Raw genomic sequence first — 18,323 nt, 5'->3', positions numbered from 1 at the left:
CACTGTTTCGGTTTTTAAGATCCCAAAAACTTATTCCGCGTCCCCTGAACTGGGAGTCAATAGTTTTAACCAAGAGTGATACAGTAGAATCTCTAGAGGTAATTGCGAGAGGTTTGGAGATCCGATTCTCGACCTGTTTTCCCTCCTCTCCTCAAAGACAGGACACATTTGAAGATTTAGAAGAGATTTCTTTGTCAGTATTGTCGGAAGCTGTTTCATGTCCACCAGCTGCAGCCCCAGGTCCTGATGGACTCAGTACTAATATGCTTAAACTTCTATTTGACATCGCTCCTAACGTTCTGTTAGATACTGTAAATCACTCAATACAATATGCGTATATCCCTCCTGCGTGGAAAATCGCGAAGGTGATTCCACTGCTTAAAGACCAAAACGAAGGTTATGTACTAGACAATATTCGGCCAATCTCTCTAACATCAAATTTTGTAAAATTAATAGAAAGGTTATTATACACCCGCATGATTGTATTTGTGACAACAAGAGAATTATTGAGCCCCTGTCAATTTGGATTTAGGCCAGGGATGTCAATCTGGTGGGCACACGTCGACCTAGAAAGCAGAGTTCAATTGGCTCGCTACCACAACCAATGTGCAGCTCTAGTTACATTAGGCATTTCAAAAGCATACGATAGTGTGGAATACCCTATTTTAATGAAAAGGATGCAGGAAATTGGATTACCTGATTACTTCGTAACGTGGACTGCTGAGTTCTTGCAGGGCAGGGAGTTTTACTGTGCGCAACGTGGAATTGCATCAAGAAAATTCAGACAAACACGCGGGGTTGCACAAGGCTCAGTGTTATCGCCGCTTTTGTTTAATGTCTTGCCAAGCTCCATTCCTTGTCGTCAGAATATATGCACGTACGTTTACGCTGATGATATAGCGTTTTTAGTGTCGGCAAATGATATTCAGTCACTGTACGAGTACTTACAGGAATAGTTATGCGTGTTGGAAGCTTGGCTGGGTAGTATCCACTTGTCTCTTAATGTAAATAAGAGCGCTGTTATTGTATTTCCGGCACAAGACCCATTTACGATATTTCTTTCGTACCGCCATTCCACTATTCCACAAGTGGAAAAAGTCAGATACCTAGGAATTATTTATGATGGAAACCTTAACTGGCGTCAACATATTGAAAATATAACTTCAAAAGCTTCCCGTGCAATGGGGATATTGAAAAGAATTAGCAATAACCAATGGGGCATGCGCAGAGAGACTTATAATCATTTACCGCAGGTCTATATCCGGCCAATACAAGAGTTCGGCTGTGTATTATTCTCTGGCTCCCCTGCTTATAAACTACGTCCACTACTTTTGCTGGAAAAGGAAGCACTTGGCTTATGTCTGGGGCTGCCAAAGTTTGTAGCTAACGCCGTGCTCTACAAGGAATCACGACTTCCTTCCCTAGAAATTAGATTTAAAATACTCACTGTTCAAACGTTCATAAGGCTCTATGAACCACCAATAAGAAGATCCCAGTCGATATTTATTAGGCAACCAGCTTTATTTTTTGGAGTCTCGTGGCCTCGATTTCACACGCCACAGCTGAATAAAACAGAATCTTTATTGAGTCCGTTAAATGTACGTTTAAATGAAATAATCACGGTAAGTAGTATCCGAAATTCATTGGTTATTACTTATGATAACATATACCCCAACCATGCGAAGCAACTTCCCTGGCATATTCTTACCGGCTTACTCCAAGATCACTTGCACTCATTGCACTCATTGGTTCCATGTCATTTGCGGAATTTGCGATTAGTATGGGTACCTGGTCACAAAGGCATATTTGTGAATGAAGCGGCAGATAGCCTGGCAAAGGCTTCTATTACAGGCCCTGTGTGTTCCCTTTTTCCAACGACGGGTTTCATAACGTCTGCCAGGTTTAGAAGATACACCCTTATGGCATCAAAATCAGATCTAGCATCATCCACCGAACTGCACCACTTACAATTCCCTTGGAGCAGGAACTTTTGCAAATCCAGAGAAAGAGAAGTGGCATTAACAAGAATGCGATGTCGAGTCCCCCGCCTAAATTTTTACATGCACCGATCAGGTCTGGCGATTTCCCCTTTGTGCCATTTCTGTAACACATTCGAAACGATCAACCATTACTTAATGGACTGCCGGCGTTTCTCCTCCTTAAGAAAAAGAACATTGCAAATTGCAATGCGACAGCTCGGCCTGCCATTGAACACTCCAGAACTGCTGTCTTTTGGAGCTTCTGTGCTTAGACACTCACACAGGAATGTATGCATCGCCATAGAGAAATTCATTGTTGAATCAAACCGGTTCCATTGTTAATCATATTATTCCATTTATCATTACCTTATTGCCTCTTGTACTAGTATGCCTACTTTTTATATATTGATTGTCCACTGAATCGTATTAGAATTTGTTCACTTTAGTATATTTACCAAAATTAGACATTTGCTAAATTTATTCACTTAGCACGTATTATATAAAATCTGCCCGACTCTTGGCCGATCCCCGTGAGTGGGTATGCGCCAAACATGATAATGTCATCATCATCATCATCAACGAGAGAATGTGGCTCTGTCAAGCTGCCATTTCTAAAAACTTTTACTGCTTGTCCCCAGTGTCATATACAATGTATATGCGCCAGCACCGAGACACTGGTGTTGTTCCTGGGCACGCTAAATAAATTGTTGATTTAATATACGATTGATTGGTTAATTGTTATTATCTAATCAACTTAATTCAATGGACAACTTTTATCAAAATAATATTTGAAAAGGCCGCCTGAGTTTCAACACCTTTTAGATGGCAACGTTGAAAGCACACGCACTTCTAATAATACGACCATTTACGGCACTTGTTCGTAGCTTTCCTGCTCCGCTTTAACAGTGTTTGCATCCTAACCAAAATTCTGCTATAACGGAGCAATGACTTAACGACTAAGTTCCGTATATATACGTGCTCAGGAAAGGGCGTACCCTTTCGATGTTTCTAACTAAATGTTGTTGAAGTTTGGGCGCCATTCTGAAATATCATTTTTCAAGATGCTGCCAATTCAGTTATACTGGTGCAGTGCGGTGAAGTTTGGCAGATATCTGCCAAGTAAATGTCAAGTTAAATGTAAGAAAAAGCAGTTAGAAACGCTGTTGCCTATCATGAGACTAACCAGAAATATGTTTATTGTGGTCCTTGCCGTAGCCAATGAAATAAATTCGGCATTCTTCGGTACGTGGAGCAACGCATGCACATTTTTACAGGTTTGAACTTGTCACCTGCAGCAGGGGAATAAAATGTAGCCAAGGTAAACATTGACAAAGTTTTTAGGTAAATAGTCATTCAAGAAGCACATAGTCCCGTCTCTCTTCAAAGCAGAAACATTGATAAAGACACAAACATAAGCATACCAAAAATACACGTTCCAGCATCTGCTGGAATGTGCATTTATTGTAAGAAGCAGTTTTCCGTTCAATTGTGCGTTCTAAGTAGCCTTGATTTTTTGTACCACGCATTCTAACGGCCTTCAATATTTTGAATGGGCTGTATATTAATTTACTCATCGAGTTCGATGTACTGGTTTTTGAATTTTTCGTTCGCTTGTGTTATCTTATTCTGAGATGGTTATGTGTTTGAATCGTGTACAGAACTATCATTGATTTATTGTGACAGCCCAATGTAATGCCCGTATGGGCCTTTGGGTACTCGAGTTAGAAATTACGCTTTATATCACCGAACAGTAAAGTCTGACACTCTGTAAAAGCCACTGTGATGTGTCAGAGACTGTGGCGGTCGGCTGTTGAACATGACTTGAACGCTCGGCCGTGGCAGCTTCACCGCAAAATTAAAGTCAACAACACAAACGACGGGGCAAGCGAGCGGCAAACTCACTCAAGAGCGGTGCCCTACAACTGCGTTTACTGGCAGTATGCGGCCCGCTTTTAAAAAATAGACTGCCAACCGGTTAAGGTACAGCGAACACGTGCAGTAAAATCTTGTAGAGCTCTTACTATTTAACCCTTTCATTGTTCCTCTTGACATGTCAGTTATCAAGGACTCTACATCTCAGACTGAGTTCTACTTGGGCCATTTTATTCACGAGTGGAAGTTCCTTGAAGATAACAGCAAATGATGAAATGAAGAGACACAAGACAAAGCAGAAATGGTTAGTAGCTCAGAAAAGGGAGATCCTGAAATGGTAAAAGTTGACAATAAAACGACGCGTAAAACCTTGGTATTTTTGGCCGAAGGGCGAATCACTCATAGCGATAGCAACCCTCAGCATTGCGCTTCAACTCGACTGAGGTGTTCTAACTATTGGCGTGACTGAGCACGCAAGGCAACTGCTGTTGGGCAAAAGGCATCTGCACAGCGCTGGCATGGTGACGAGCGCCATGAGTGGCGTTGCAGGTGTCACACCTCTATGATGCACGTGATGCACCATCGTTGCTAAAGTGTACGAGTGTTAGTCAGCACCTAGTGAAATACGAGGTAACGTTAGGTTGACGTTTACTGTCCACATGGCTCATACCAGTGCATTCACGCCACTGACAAGCAGGGATGCTAGTGTGCTTATAACAAGTGTGCTCGCAACGTCGATGCCAACAGGTTAAAGCTGAACGCTATCCTGACTCCGCCAGTGAGCCCTTTGAGTGAAGTGTTGAAGGTGCGCTCACTTTGCTTCACTGTTTTCGCAGCCAAACGCATTTCGCATCTGTGGATACCCGCCCGCTGACTCTCCCCGCTCGAACGGCGCATGCGCCTCGATAGAAAGACTGCACGATGATGGCGCGAGCGCGCCTCGAGAGTGCCTATAACGAAAAGCAAAATAAGGCTTGTCTAAAAAATGGAACCTACCTGCTTATCCCGGCTTTCGAACTTTTCTTTACAAAGATGTTGTCGGAACAACTAGTTCGGGTTAAGAACTCAGTGGAGTCGTATTTCACTTGGAACAGGATGCAAAAACTCCCAAATACTGAGCACTGGGTGCACCTAATGCTGTGAAATAACACAGACACGAGGTCATTCGTGGCTCCCATGGTCACTCAAATGGTGAGGCCCTCCTTCCTCTCTTCATTTATTTCTTTCAACCCTCCTCTGTGCAGTTTTGTCGAGGTGTCCTCAAATCGAGCGACAGTTACGGCGCTGCGCTTTTCTCTTCAACTTCCTGCCTTTAAAAGTCACATACTGCTACAACTACTCCCGCGGACACTAAATTTCCTCCGTCTTCATTAGCCTCGCAATGAAGATTTTTAATAATGTTGGCACGAAACTGTTACAGCGGCCGCTGCATTTACTGTGACTGTGAACCACTCTGCCACTAACTTTGCAATAAATATCTTCTAACGAACGATCGCTGGCTTCTCCTACTGTAGACACGTGTTGAGTACAAATAAAAGCATCGGTAACGAGTACTCATTCACTGGTGGTCGCAGCTAATGCATTCTGTTATTGGTTGAGCAAAGCTAGACGCCAAATCAGCGACCGCAATAAGAACTAAAGCCGGAAAACTGGGTTCTTGCATTGTCCATCAGTGCTTTAAGTGCCCACCACCATAGACATTGCAATGAAAAAGAAATAATAATTAATTTTTATTGGCAACGATTCATGCGCTGCTATCTACTGCCTGATAAATTGGCAGTTGGAAGATTTGATCAAGGGTTTGAAGCAATTTGGCACGTATGGTGGCCGCAATGCTCTTAGAACCTAGGCACTGGGTGTGGCAAAAAGGTAAGTTGCAAGGTGGCTGGGAACAAATTGGTGTGTTCTAGTGTATGGGTGCCAAACACGCGCGACAATATGTACAAGGGGGATGTTGCTCCAGCTCGAAGGTGACAACGCTGAACACACAGCGCCATCAGGTGTTGATGTCAGCTAAATCAGGCCAACGGAAAGCAGAATACTGCTATTCGTGCGAGCTTCGGCTCAAGCGCCTTCAGCTGGGGTGGTGGACTATCTAACACCGGGCAGATTCGTCCAACAATATCAAAGCATCACGCGGGTGTGCTAGTACTGGCAGTAAAAGTGTCACCCAAACTTGGACAACGACTTTATATTTTGTTAAGTCATTCAGAGGCGTGGAGCGCAGTATCAAGTTTTTCCCAAACATATTTACCACAATCTACTCACTTTTATTAAGACAAGATCATGAATTACGTGGCCGAGGGATCATAGATCCGGACCTTGGAAAGTAAAATCATGGAACATAACACCGATCTTAGTCTACTTTTAAAGTTAGGAAAGACTTACTGCATTTGCTTTGCTGTGTAAGTTTATGACTTCACAGTTGCAATGAAAAGCAGCAAAGTCATGTAAAATGAACGTGATAAGGGTGCTTACCAGCAAGACGTTGTGCAACGTGAACTCTCGCACACCAAACCGGGCTGGTGCCACGAAGTTGTGGTCGTGCACGTAAATCTTCTCTCCCGTATCGATTGTCAACTTTTTCGCGTAGAAGCGAACCACCCAGATGACCCGGTCGGCTTGGCCGTCCGGCAGCTTGACGGCGCACACCAATTGCGGCTTGTGGTCGGGCCACCCCTTCTGGCTTAGCAGGAATTTGGGCCTGCGCGATAGGAACACGCGCCAGGTTTCATGTGAGGTGCGCGACTTGGACAACGTCACCTGCGTTGCGGCTGAAGCAGGCGGAAACTGTTGCTGAAAAGGTTTAATTTTAAACAGATTTTCTGCACCTAATATAGTATATCTCACGAGGTTCGCTGATGTGCAATGCACTATCGGTTCTCATAGTTGGGCTGCTCCAAACGAGTTGAAGAAAGCAAGTTTTTTTTTCTTTGCGGGGTATTTGAGCCAATAATTTCTTGCCTACAGGAGCAGCATCAGGAGTTTCAAAATTTACACTCTGGGCATCAGCCTTTGAAATTATATGACACAATCTCAGCGCACTACACCGAAACATGCACGCTTCACTGCAAAAAATGAATAACAGGCTTGCCGCGTGCTCATGTCAAGCACATATTGCAGCATCCGTGAAAGCGTGAGCCGTTCGCATGCAACCACGGTCTTGTGAGCTGAGGTGAAAACTCAGCCTCAAGAAGTTTGCACGCAATCAATGGGAATAGCTTTCCGGATGTAAAGGCTCCTGCTACCCGACTGAAACAGACAGTAAGTTAAATTCGGGAGTGTAATGTCATTAGGAAAATATTTTGCACCACAGACTGAAGAAACGCAGTCCTACAGATTTCTTGCACTGCAGGTGAATTTGTAATCAGTTTAGCTGTGAAGGTTTGCTCAACATAGAACTGTGCGATCAGAAATATAAATATCTGGTTATCCCACAAGTAAAAGTAGCGTAGACTCGTGGTGGATTCTAACATGAAGTGAGGTCTGAAATACAACCCACTAAATAACACGTCAAAATTGTACTTTCAGGAAACTTTTTACGCTTTTCGCGAAGATCCCGTGGGCGCCGCCATGTTTGATCATGTGGTCATGCGTACACGTCACGCACGTCCATTGTAAATGGACGTGCGTGGCGCCCGGTGCGACTCAGAAAACCTCTGTTTCGGCGCATATCGTCGATTGTGACTGGGTCGACGACACAAAACTCTGTTCACAGCTTCAGAGGACATGTAAGCTCTTTCCGAGCTCGTTACGCTTTCTCCAAACTGCGTGAGCAGCGGATACGGTGCTTGCACTAAAAGCGGAGGTAGAAATGTATTCTAAGCTGTCCAAGCTTTCTGCTTATGAATTAGAATCCATGTGTTTCGCTCCTCATCTTTTATTTGGCAAACACCTCGAAGCAGCGACCTTTCAAGTTTATGACTCTGTAATGTTCCTCGGTGCGGTCACTATCTGATTATTTTCTGCATAATAGTTCGTGGTGCGCTTAGTTGGGATAGATTTCTTTTGGCTGCGCACAGGGCTTTGAACACACACGTTCTGTACTTGGTAATAGCTTGTAGCAAGGACGTAAAGTCGCTAGCCATTCGCTTAATGTACGGACCGTCACGAAACCTTCAGCTTCGAACATTCCTGTGCTGTTGGTGCGGTCGCCTTTACCCATGCTTCGGCGCATTCGTTGAAGTGTGCGCCCATTCACTTATTAGGGCGAAAAAACTTATTATGCCCCATCAAGTGGAAAATCCAGCTAGCATCCGGCGTTCAATTCCGATGGTAAGAAAACCCACGTGACCAAGTAATGACGTTACGTTCCCGGCGCTGGACCAGCTGCAGCTCCAGCTGCGAAATCCCAGGCCACGGCATCGGTCCGTTGCCGCGGCCCACACGCAAAAAATGGACTTTGCCCAATTGGAAAATTGAGTTGACCCTCGTTATAAACCAAACTGGCACACTCCAAACAATGACTTGGCCCACCTGAAAAAATTCAGTGGCCCAAACTCAAAACATTTACTTTGCCTAATTTGAAAATTGAATTGACCCACGTTCAAAACCGCCCTGGCCCACTCCCTAATAATGACTTTATTCACCCCCCAAATTCGATTGACCCACACCCTCAAAATTCAGTTGACCCACGTTCAAAACCAACCTAGCCCACCCCCATAATTTGGGTGGCTCACCCCCGAAATTCTTTTTGACCAATTCGAAAATTCAGTTGAACCCCGCTCATAACCGACATGGCCCATTCCCAAAATTGATTTGGGCTACCCCCAAAATGTGGGTGGCATACCTTTGACTTGGCTTTTCCCAATTCGAGCACGTGACCAACTGATCACGTCATGCGGCATAGTAACGTGACCAAACAGGAACCTGAAGTTGCAAGGTCACATGAACAAGTGAGGACGTAATGTAGAAAATGTCACGTGACATGAACGTCGAAATATTCGAACATCGATCCTACACACCCAGAATGCTATGAGTAATGCACGCAAAGAGACTTAAGTTCCTTTGTAACTCTTATTAATATGTTAGCAATAGAGTGGGTGTAAGTTTACAAATGAGTTGGTTAAGATGCGTGTAGATAACCTGGAAGAAACTTACTATGCGAGCGAGCGGCCCTACAGCCTTTGTCACTCTGGATGAACTCTATACTCACTCTTGCCAACGTTCTGGGGTTGAAGTCCTTTCTTTGTAGGTTAGCCATACAACGCTGGTTAATTTTTCTTATCCTCGGGGAAAGCAGTGAATCGCGAAGGGTCGGCAACACATGCAGTCTTTATGTAGCAGCGGTCTCTTAACTTGGTCACATAGATTCATTCTATTTCCTAATATACCAGTCACTATTTTTTCAGCCAACTACTGCACACGTCTTCCCTGCACCATTCCACATTTTGCAGTGCGGGTGGAGCACAGTTCGTTAGCGATCACCCAGTTTAATTTCCAACAGTGCATAATGCAGAAGCAAGAGAGAACATGTAATGCTTTCGTATTCGTGCGCTTTCGCTGAGGCAGCGTGATGCGCGCCGCCGAAATCGCCATCTCGTTCGTCCGAAGCAAACTGCTCCGCGAAAATGGTCAATAGAAATAACAGAAAGATCCTACAAGTATTAAATTTATTAAAAATAAACTTCTGTGAATGTTTCAAGTGTAATGAAGCAGTGGCGCCCCTGTGTATGTGCCGACTGAAGAGGAAGACGAAGGACCGTGCCGTGATCGCCAATGAACCCCGTGCTACGGACATCTACATCTACATCCCTTGGAGTGCCTTCTTATACCTGCGCTCCAGCAACGTTGTCAACCACAATAGCCATCGTCGCATTTGGTGGAGATTGCTGAGATCCTTCGCCTCGTCCTGGAGCTCCGCACTCGAACCCTGCCAACAAGATCGCCCTGCACTATACCTGATACCACCAACTCTTTGCCTGCACCACCGGCTGCCACTGTCGTCTGCACCGGCGTCCCTTGTCAACGCCACCCACCCATTTTCAGTGGGACCGCCGAACACGACGTGGAAGACTGGCTCTCATCGTACGAACGTGTAAGTGCCCATAACAAATGAGACGACCAGTCTAAGCTGACCCACGTGCTTTTCTACCTCCCCGACCTAGCCAAACTTTGGTTCCTCAACCACGAATCAGACTTTACAAGCTGGTTAGCGTTTGAGACCCTTTATGCCGAAGTGTTTGATTGCGCAGCTGCACGTAAGCTACGCGCTGAACAGCGTCTACGCCAGCACTCACAGGAGCCTCGAGAGACATTCCCCAGTTACATCAAGGATCCTCAAGCATATCCCCAAGGGCATCGAGAACGGCGCATTGCAGATGTTGCTGGCAAAAAGCTCAACTAGCGTATCCGTCCTCATTAAGGTGGCGGTCCCACTCCGGCGGCACGAGGCGCCCGTTTTCATTACTTTTGGAGCAACCGTGGCGCCCGTCTAAGGATATAAAGTTGTCGTATATAGCATAAAAAACCTGATTCTTGTAGATTCTAACTATATATAACATAAAGAAATTGATTAATGTGATTTAGAAATAAACGTTCAAGAACAAGCATGAGATACATGGTTCTTGCGAACTGTGTTTCAGTTGTGAACATATTTAGAAGAAACTACCGCATTCACTGCACTGCGGCTTGCTCTGTAGCTTTAGGACATATTTATCTATTTCCTAGAGGCAGAAAAATAATGTAGAATTTTACTTTTTGGATAAATTGCTTTTGAAGATTGCCAAATATCGCAATCTCTGTTGTAAACAGCCCAGAAACTGCACGCTCAAGGAAGCTAAATTTTGGATAAATTAGAGTTCAAGAAATTTCCATTTAGGACGCAAAACTTCATTCATGTACCTTTCTTATTTTAATTAAACCGCAGCTTCGTAGCTTTAGTACCTTCCCGCAAAAATGGGCAAGAGTATAACCAGAATTCTAAATATTGCTTAATTTCGGTCGCATTATTAGGAAAACTAATAGAGGTACATGAATTAAATTTTGGAAGTTCACAGCGACGCCAGCGGAGTTGTCCTTGGTGCGGGCTTAGCACAACGGAAAGCTGGCTATGATGAACACGTCGTCGCGTATGCGAGCCGTACTCTAAAGAAAGCAGAATTAAATTACCCAGTCACAGAAAAAGAGTGCCTAGCGATCATCTGGGCACTAAGCAAGTTTCGCCCATACCTTTACAGCCGTTCTTTCGCGCTAGTTACTGACCACCATGCCCTTTGTTCGTTTCCTTCCTTGAAAGATCCGTGGGGACGCTTCTGACGTTGGGCACTTCGTTTGCAAGACTACAAAATCCGCGTCATGTACCCCTCCGGTCGCAAGCACTACAACGCTGATGGGCTCTCCCGCTCTCCGTTGACGCCTGATTTGGCGTATTTGTCAGCTTCCTCGTCCACCCTGTCACCGTTGACCATCACTGACATGGTCACGGAGCAGCGCAAGGACCCAGCACTTGCAATGTTACTTGACTACCTTGCAGCTCCGTCTGATGCCCCTTCGACACGTCACTGCGTCGCCAAGCAACCCACTTTTCCGTGCGCGACAACATTCTATATCGCCGCAAATATATGCCTGATGGTCGGAAATGACTCCTTGCTATGCCTCGTCATATCCGCTCTGACATCTGCGCGTCTTTTTACGCTGATCCTCTAAGCGCCCATGCCGGCGTCCTCAAAACTTACACAAGGTTGCGTCAGCGCTATTATTGGTGAGGCAAGTACAACTTTGTGCAAAAGTACATTCAGTCTTGTACTACATGCCAAAAAGGCACGACACCTACAAACCGTTTCACAGGACCGTTGCAGCCGCTTCCATGCCCGGCTCGTCCTTTTGACCGCGTCGGCATTGACCTCTACGGCCCGCTTCCGTGCAGCGGGTGTGAAAATCGGTGGATTATTGTCGGCATAGATCATCTTGCTCGCTACGCTGAGACTGCAGCTCTGCCGCAGCGACCGCCCGTGAAGTTGGGTTTTTCATCCTTCGCAATTTTGTTCTTCGCCACGGTGCTCCCCGAGAACTACTGAGTGATAGGGGCCGTGTCTTCTTGTCGGATGGTGTCGAAGCCCTCCTCACGGAGTGCAGGATCATTCACCGAAAATCGACCGCATACCATCCCCAAACAAACGGTCTGACCGAGCGGGTCAATCGCACATGTATATTTCATCCGACCACTCCAACTGGAACACTGTACTCCCCTTACGTTCGCATACAACCCGGCGACGCAAGCGACTACCTGCTTTTCCCCGTTTTTCCTTGTGTATGGCCGTGGGCCTTCATGCCCTTTGGACACCTTACTGCCGTACCAACCTGGCGCTACAGAGTATACTCTGTTTTTTGAAGTCGCCAAGTATGCCGACTATTGCCGTCAGCTCGCATGTGCCCTGACTAGCGAGACTCAAGAACGTCAAAAGACACGACATGACCGTACTCATCAACCACTACACAACGTTGCTCCTGATTCGCTTGTTTCGCTTTGGATACCAGCCCACATTCCTGGCCTCTCTTCCAAACTCCTGGCACGTTATCACGGTCCGTACCGTATCATTGATGCCACTTCACCTGTCAACTACATCGTCGAGCCGCTCAGAGTGTCACCAGACCTGCGTCGTCACGGGCGAGAGACAGTTCATGTAAACCGCCTGAAACCGCATTACGACCCGCTCATCTCTGCGCCCTGAGTCGCCAGGATGGCTACGCTTCGCTCCCGGGGCATTGTAATGAAGCAGAGGCGCCCCTGTGTATGTGCCGTCTGAAGATGAAGACGAAGGACCGTGCCGTGATCGCTAGTGAACCCCGTGCAACGGACAGCCCTAGGAGTGCCTGCTTAAACCTGCGTTCCAGCAACGTTGTCAACGACAATAAACCTGGTCGCACATGCGCTAAAGACAGGTTCGTTGAAAAAACTGAGTGTCATGGAAATTCGGACGCACAAAGTGAAAATGACATACGCACTGGAAAGTTCGTCATGCCAAGTTTGCACATGAACGTCGAAATATTTGTACGTTGATTCGACACGCCCAGAATTCTGTGGTATTCAGTGCGCGTAAGGAGACTTAAGTGCCTTGGTACCTCTTATTATTACGTTGGCCATAGCGTCCGGCCGGTGCCATGGCCCACACGCAAAAAATGGACCTTGCCGAATTAAATTGCTCAAATAATTGTGAGATGCATAGACGCAGAAGAAAATCGGATTGAAGGCGGAATCGCTGATTAATATACTGTTCCGAGAAGCGCATCGTCTTCTAGATATATACAGTGAGCAAAAGAATTTTCCGCTGCTTTACGTAACAAAAATAACAGCTGTAGTTGCCATATTTATGCAAGCTCTAGATTGTTTACAATGCATTTAAAAAGTTTGATTTGTACTGAAATGCGTAAAACTTGCGTATATACTATAGACACCACCACACAACTCGCTTGTCTGATCAAAAAGTAGAAGCGGTTCCGTTCATTCTGTTACCTGGTTGAAAAACGTCTTAGTTGCGTAGGGCACATGTAGAACACGCGGTGCTATGCTCGACAGTGAAGAGCTGATATGTGTTAGAAAATTAGTCCAATGTGGTCGCTTAGTCATGTATTCGCAACAATGTGCAGCTTTGCCAGCGTAAAGAAACTAGCGAGGCCTGATTCATCAATCAATCTATCGATGAACCTGCGGAGCCACACCAGTGCTCGTGGTCTTACAGGCGCGCAGTACAACGCAAGTGGGATTGCAGGGAGTGAGCAAAACCATGCAGTGCAGCCTAATGAGGCAAAAGATGTAAGAGGTAATGAGATGCAGCCCGGGAGCGCACACGTGCGTTTGAAAAGGCTGAGAAGATTTTAACAGTGAAGCTGTTTAAGCTGGAGGGAGTCCGGTGGCGTACGCCCGAAATGTGGGCCGATCCTGAAGGATGTGCAGAAAGGGTCCACGCACAATGGCACATACCAACGTCAACTAGCGAAACTGTTTAAACTCGAGGATGGTACGTCGAGTGTACGTCGCAAAACCTCCGCCTGGCGATGACGTCACCATGCTTCGCCTAGCAACACTTCACCCCAGCTGCACCGACCGCGCCGAGCCTCGCCACATCTGCGTAAGCCGTGACGTCACCGCGTCGTGCGGAGTGGTTGCCGCAGCTGCGCAGAGGCGGAGCTAAGCCGTGACATCACTGCGCCGACCCACGGGATATATAGCTCCGCGTCTCCGCTGCAGCGACGCAAAACCCCGCCGTCTCCGCGCCGACACATCGCCGCGAAGATGGGACGGCCGCAGAAGAGCATCACTCCCGAAGAGGAGGAAGCATGGCGTGAATGTTCTGTTCTGGTTACAAAATTGCACATTAACTGTAGTTTCAGAATCCATATCTAAAAGTTCAGGCGCTCAATTCTTGGCCAATCCCCGAAGTGGGTACGAGCCATGTGCTGAGGACATCATCATCATCATCATCACCACGCAGCCGCGCATCTACTCGAGAGCGAGTGAGACGACTTCGGTCCGATCCCGAGTATTGCGCCGCCGAAGCGGCGGCGAAACATCGGCGATTCGCAGAAGATCCGGAGTTATGACCCCGCAAAACCAAGAAACAACGTTTGAGCGTCCATATACTTAAATGACCGAGTGTTCGTTGCTCCTTGGGCTGTCGATGATTCCGGGATGATATTGCGCAAAACGTGGCCGAGTCTCGAGGCATAACCGAGATGAAGCTAGGTGGGGTCGCCAGCTTCGCTGTTTGCCCAGTCTTCACACCACTAATGTGAAGCTGTCCCTATTTTTTTGCTCTAGGAAACTTGCTGGATGATGCGATCTCGAGAACTTTCTTGAATATGACATCAGTTTCTCCCTCCTTGGTCATTTCAGAGGTTCTTATGGACATTCACATTGCACCTTCTAGGCTGCTGTTTGTATATTGTGAGGAAAACGAGTCATAACCCCTAGATTCGGCGTTTATGAGCTCTATTGAACAAGTTTCTAGCTTTGCTACTACTAAAAAAGTGGTGTTTGACCATGACTTACTCAAAGCCTGCCTCCACGTTTCCAGTGATTTCAATGTAAGCACCAGGGGCGAGCTTCGGCGTTGTGGGCATTTCCAAAGTAGGCTGGAAAGACAACAACAACTTCATTTAATTAAAAGATTAGGTGTATATGTCTATTACAACAACAAAAAACATTTTCTAACACACATCAACAATTGGGCCAGCATTTCTAGGCGCATTCACATACATACACCTTTAACACAATAGAATTTAACGTAAATTCTCATCGAAATCTTTGGAAAAGCATCCGCGACTACATTCCCGCAGCTGCTGAAAGGCTCCTTACTATTCATAAATTAGAGTGTCTGTGTCAAGAACAAACACCACCAATGTGTTATGTCCTGAACGAGTTATGCACTAAACGGTCGACTTCAGCATTCTTCTGGATGTTCTCTGCATTTTCCTCAATGCGACGGAACAGATAGTTGCCGATCGCGCTGCCTTTGTAGTGTAGTGAGTGAAGTAGTGAGTGACCAATACCCTCGCTGGGGGATTGGCAACGGACAAGGTAGTTGAAAATAATACAAGGAATAAATGTAAAAGAATTCAAACTTTGAGGGTAGGTAGATAGGAATCAAGTGATCATAATTTTATAAAAATTAGGAATTAAACAAAAAGTAAAATTATCCAACTCCAACTTAATTGTGCAAAAAAATTAACTATAAGGTCTGAAACGCTCTCTTGTTTATAGGAAGCACCTTTTGTATGCATTGTATTTGTATGCATTGAAAGCTGCCTACACGCACAAGTCTTTATTTAATCGGGTGACAAGAGGCAAGGAGCACACATAAATAGAGAGGGCACTGGTTGGGCTGACCTAGCGCAGTGATAGCGGATAACGGTATGAGGATAACCCTGTGAGCGTTTGCGATGGGCTCCGCTTCCCGTTGCTTAACTTTCTATGGCTGGTCGAAAGTCGCGTTGGAGTGCAACGGGAAATTTAAAATTCTGCTACAATGGGTCCCAGCGAAGATGAGTTTGGCAGTAAGATGTCGGATACATGCCGACAGGGCTCGACAACGTTATACCGCCAAGCAAAAGTTATTTTAATACGCAAGGAAACCGAATGGGGTCGGCAGCTCGAGTAGCCAGTGCCAAAGCACTTGGAGGAGCACTCTTCTCTTCTTAGTGGAATATTTGTATTTTCTTCTGTAGCAAAGGATACGAACGCCACAGTGGGTCATGCTCTCCAGCCCTTTCTAGTGGGTCGATCGCTCCTGCGCTCTCCTCGAGAAACGCCGCTCGTGCTGAGAGCTCGGGCCCTGAACTAACGGTTGGTCCAAAAGGCTGGTGCCTAATAAACACCTTTAGAAGTAGTGGAGAGTGCTTCGGCCTAGAAAGTAAATCCTGGAACTTCGATCCCGTACCCTTCGCTCAACCATGTCAGAAGACGCATCCCAGCAAGGGCCACCTACCCCACCCCAGCAAGCGCCTGCTCAGTCTGTCATGTGCTCTGGTGTGCCTCGCCACAGGGACCCTGCCATCTTCAGCGGCGCGGACGAAACCGATGTGGAGGATTGGCTGACAACGTATGAGAGGGTCAGCCGTCACAACAAATGGGACGACCCCGCAAAGCTAAGCAATGTTATCTTCTATCTCGCGGATGTAGCCAGTCTCTGGTACAGCAACCATGAGACCGATTTTCTGACGTGGTCCTCGTTCAAGAATTCTTTGGTGGCGGTGTTTGGTCGCCCTGCGGTGCGCAAGCTGCAAGCGGAATCGCGTTTGTGCGAACGTGCACAGCAGCCGGCTGACTCATTTACTAGCTACATTGAAGATGTTCTGGACTTCTGCAAACGAGTCAACGCGAGGATGTCGGAATCCGACAAAATATGAAAATCATGAAAGGGATTGAAGACGATGCGTTGAACATGCTAATTGCAAAAAATCCTCAGTCCGTGACAGACATCATCACTCTATGCCAAAGGTACGAGGAGCTACGAAGGCAGCGCTCCTTGACACGTCGCCCTTCATCGCGTGACGAACACATTGCCACCATCTCCGACCGAACAGCACTGCTTACAGAAATGAAAGCGTTCGTTCGGGAGGAAGTTGTATGCCAGCTCTCCATGCTAACCTTCGCTCAGCCGCCGCATGTGCAACAGCCCGCAACGAATGTTATGCCCACGCTCTGTCGCGTGATCGAGCAGGAAATCGCCGAGGTGTTGCCAGACCAGCATCAAAATCTTCCTGTGGCTGCTCCACTAAGCTACGCTGATGCCGTCGTGAGGACTCAACTACTCTCTCCGAGTGTGCCTCTCCGTTATGGCGACGTCGCGGCTAGGCCCCAACCGCAGCCCGCCATGCCGTCATACCAGCATCCGCCCTGTACAACGCGACCTCTTACATGGATGGGACCTGTCCCAGCGAACCGGTGGCGTACTTCCGACAACCGGCCGATATACTTTGTGTGTGGCCGATATGCTTTGCCTGTCACGTCGCTCGTTATTGTAATCGCGCTCAGCCGCCTAGCGCCGCATCAGCCGTATCAAGCGAGTTAAAACGTCTATATTACGACCCCCATTCGGCTCTGTCGCCGAGTTTGCGCCCGACGTCAACTACACGCCGTGCACCGTCTCCATGCCGTGGCTCAGTGTCGCCGATGCGACCCCACCCCGTAACTCGGGTAGAGGAGAACTAATCGTCGCAGTCCAACAGGCGAGGGCTGCGGCACCGTCGAAACGTGAAAGTCCTCAACGCAGCCCTTCAAATGTGATCGAAGTGTTTTTTGACGGTGTTCGCGCATCTGCACTCGCGGCACAGGAGCCGCCGTATGTTATGGACGCTAAGCTTTGCCGCCTACTTCGGAAAGTCCCGACGCCCCTTTCTGGACTGTCCCTCCGCACAGCCAGTGCTCAGCATATCCTCCCCTTAGCGGCTTGCACTGCTCGTGTTGCCATTGAGGACATTCTGTACGCCATAAAATTCATCATCCTCACCTCGTGTTCTCAAGAGGTTATCCTCGCCTGTGTTTTTCTCTCGCGCTTCAATGCCGTTTATCCATTGCGCACGGGTCGAGATGAAACTCTCGCCGCTGTTAGACTTGCCGATCACCGACAATACTTCACTGTAGAGGAAGCTAATTTTCTACGACGACACCCACGTTCCTCCCTGGGCGTCAACAGTAGTGCCCATGTACTGCAGCGGAATCTCAGTCGCTGTTGCGCTGCTGTCTCCATCTGACCGCTTCCTTACTCGGACAGGCCTGCTACTACCTTTTGCGACAGTGGACATCAAGCAGGGCTACAGCACCATTTTCGTTTGCAACCCGTTCCCATACCCTGTGATGCTGCTCCGAAGGGAATGTTTAGGCAATGTAGTAGCGATTAAAGACGTGCAAGTTATGGGCGTGCCCGATGAAAGTTACTGTGCTAGCTCCAAGTGCGCCCACTTCTATTTCTGCCTGTGAGAGACCGTTCACTGATGTGTTTGGTTCTTCTATTGCCGATGACCTCACGCCGG

At 47.0% G+C, this 18,323-nt stretch overlaps 1 protein-coding gene across 1 annotated transcript in view; it reads right to left on the bottom strand.

Moving 5' to 3' along the window:
- Window positions 1–3,157: 3,157 nt before the first annotated feature.
- Window positions 3,158–18,323, bottom strand: part of LOC125943510 (uncharacterized) — a 29,179-nt gene continuing 14,013 nt past the window's right edge. Inside the window, exons 4-6 of the mRNA XM_049662859.1 lie at window positions 14,842–14,924; window positions 6,330–6,555; window positions 3,158–3,268 (exon numbers count right to left, since the gene is read on the bottom strand). Coding sequence (XP_049518816.1) covers window positions 3,248–3,268; window positions 6,330–6,555; window positions 14,842–14,924 — 330 coding nt within the window. The 3' untranslated portion in view covers window positions 3,158–3,247. The remainder of the gene's footprint in view (window positions 3,269–6,329; window positions 6,556–14,841; window positions 14,925–18,323) is intronic.

This window comes from Dermacentor silvarum, chromosome 2 (assembly GCF_013339745.2).
Source record: "Dermacentor silvarum isolate Dsil-2018 chromosome 2, BIME_Dsil_1.4, whole genome shotgun sequence".
NCBI classification, from domain to species: Eukaryota; Metazoa; Arthropoda; class Arachnida; order Ixodida; family Ixodidae; genus Dermacentor; species Dermacentor silvarum.
The sequence above is the reverse complement of the archived record's forward strand: the minus strand, read 5'-3'. Positions and strand labels throughout refer to the sequence as shown.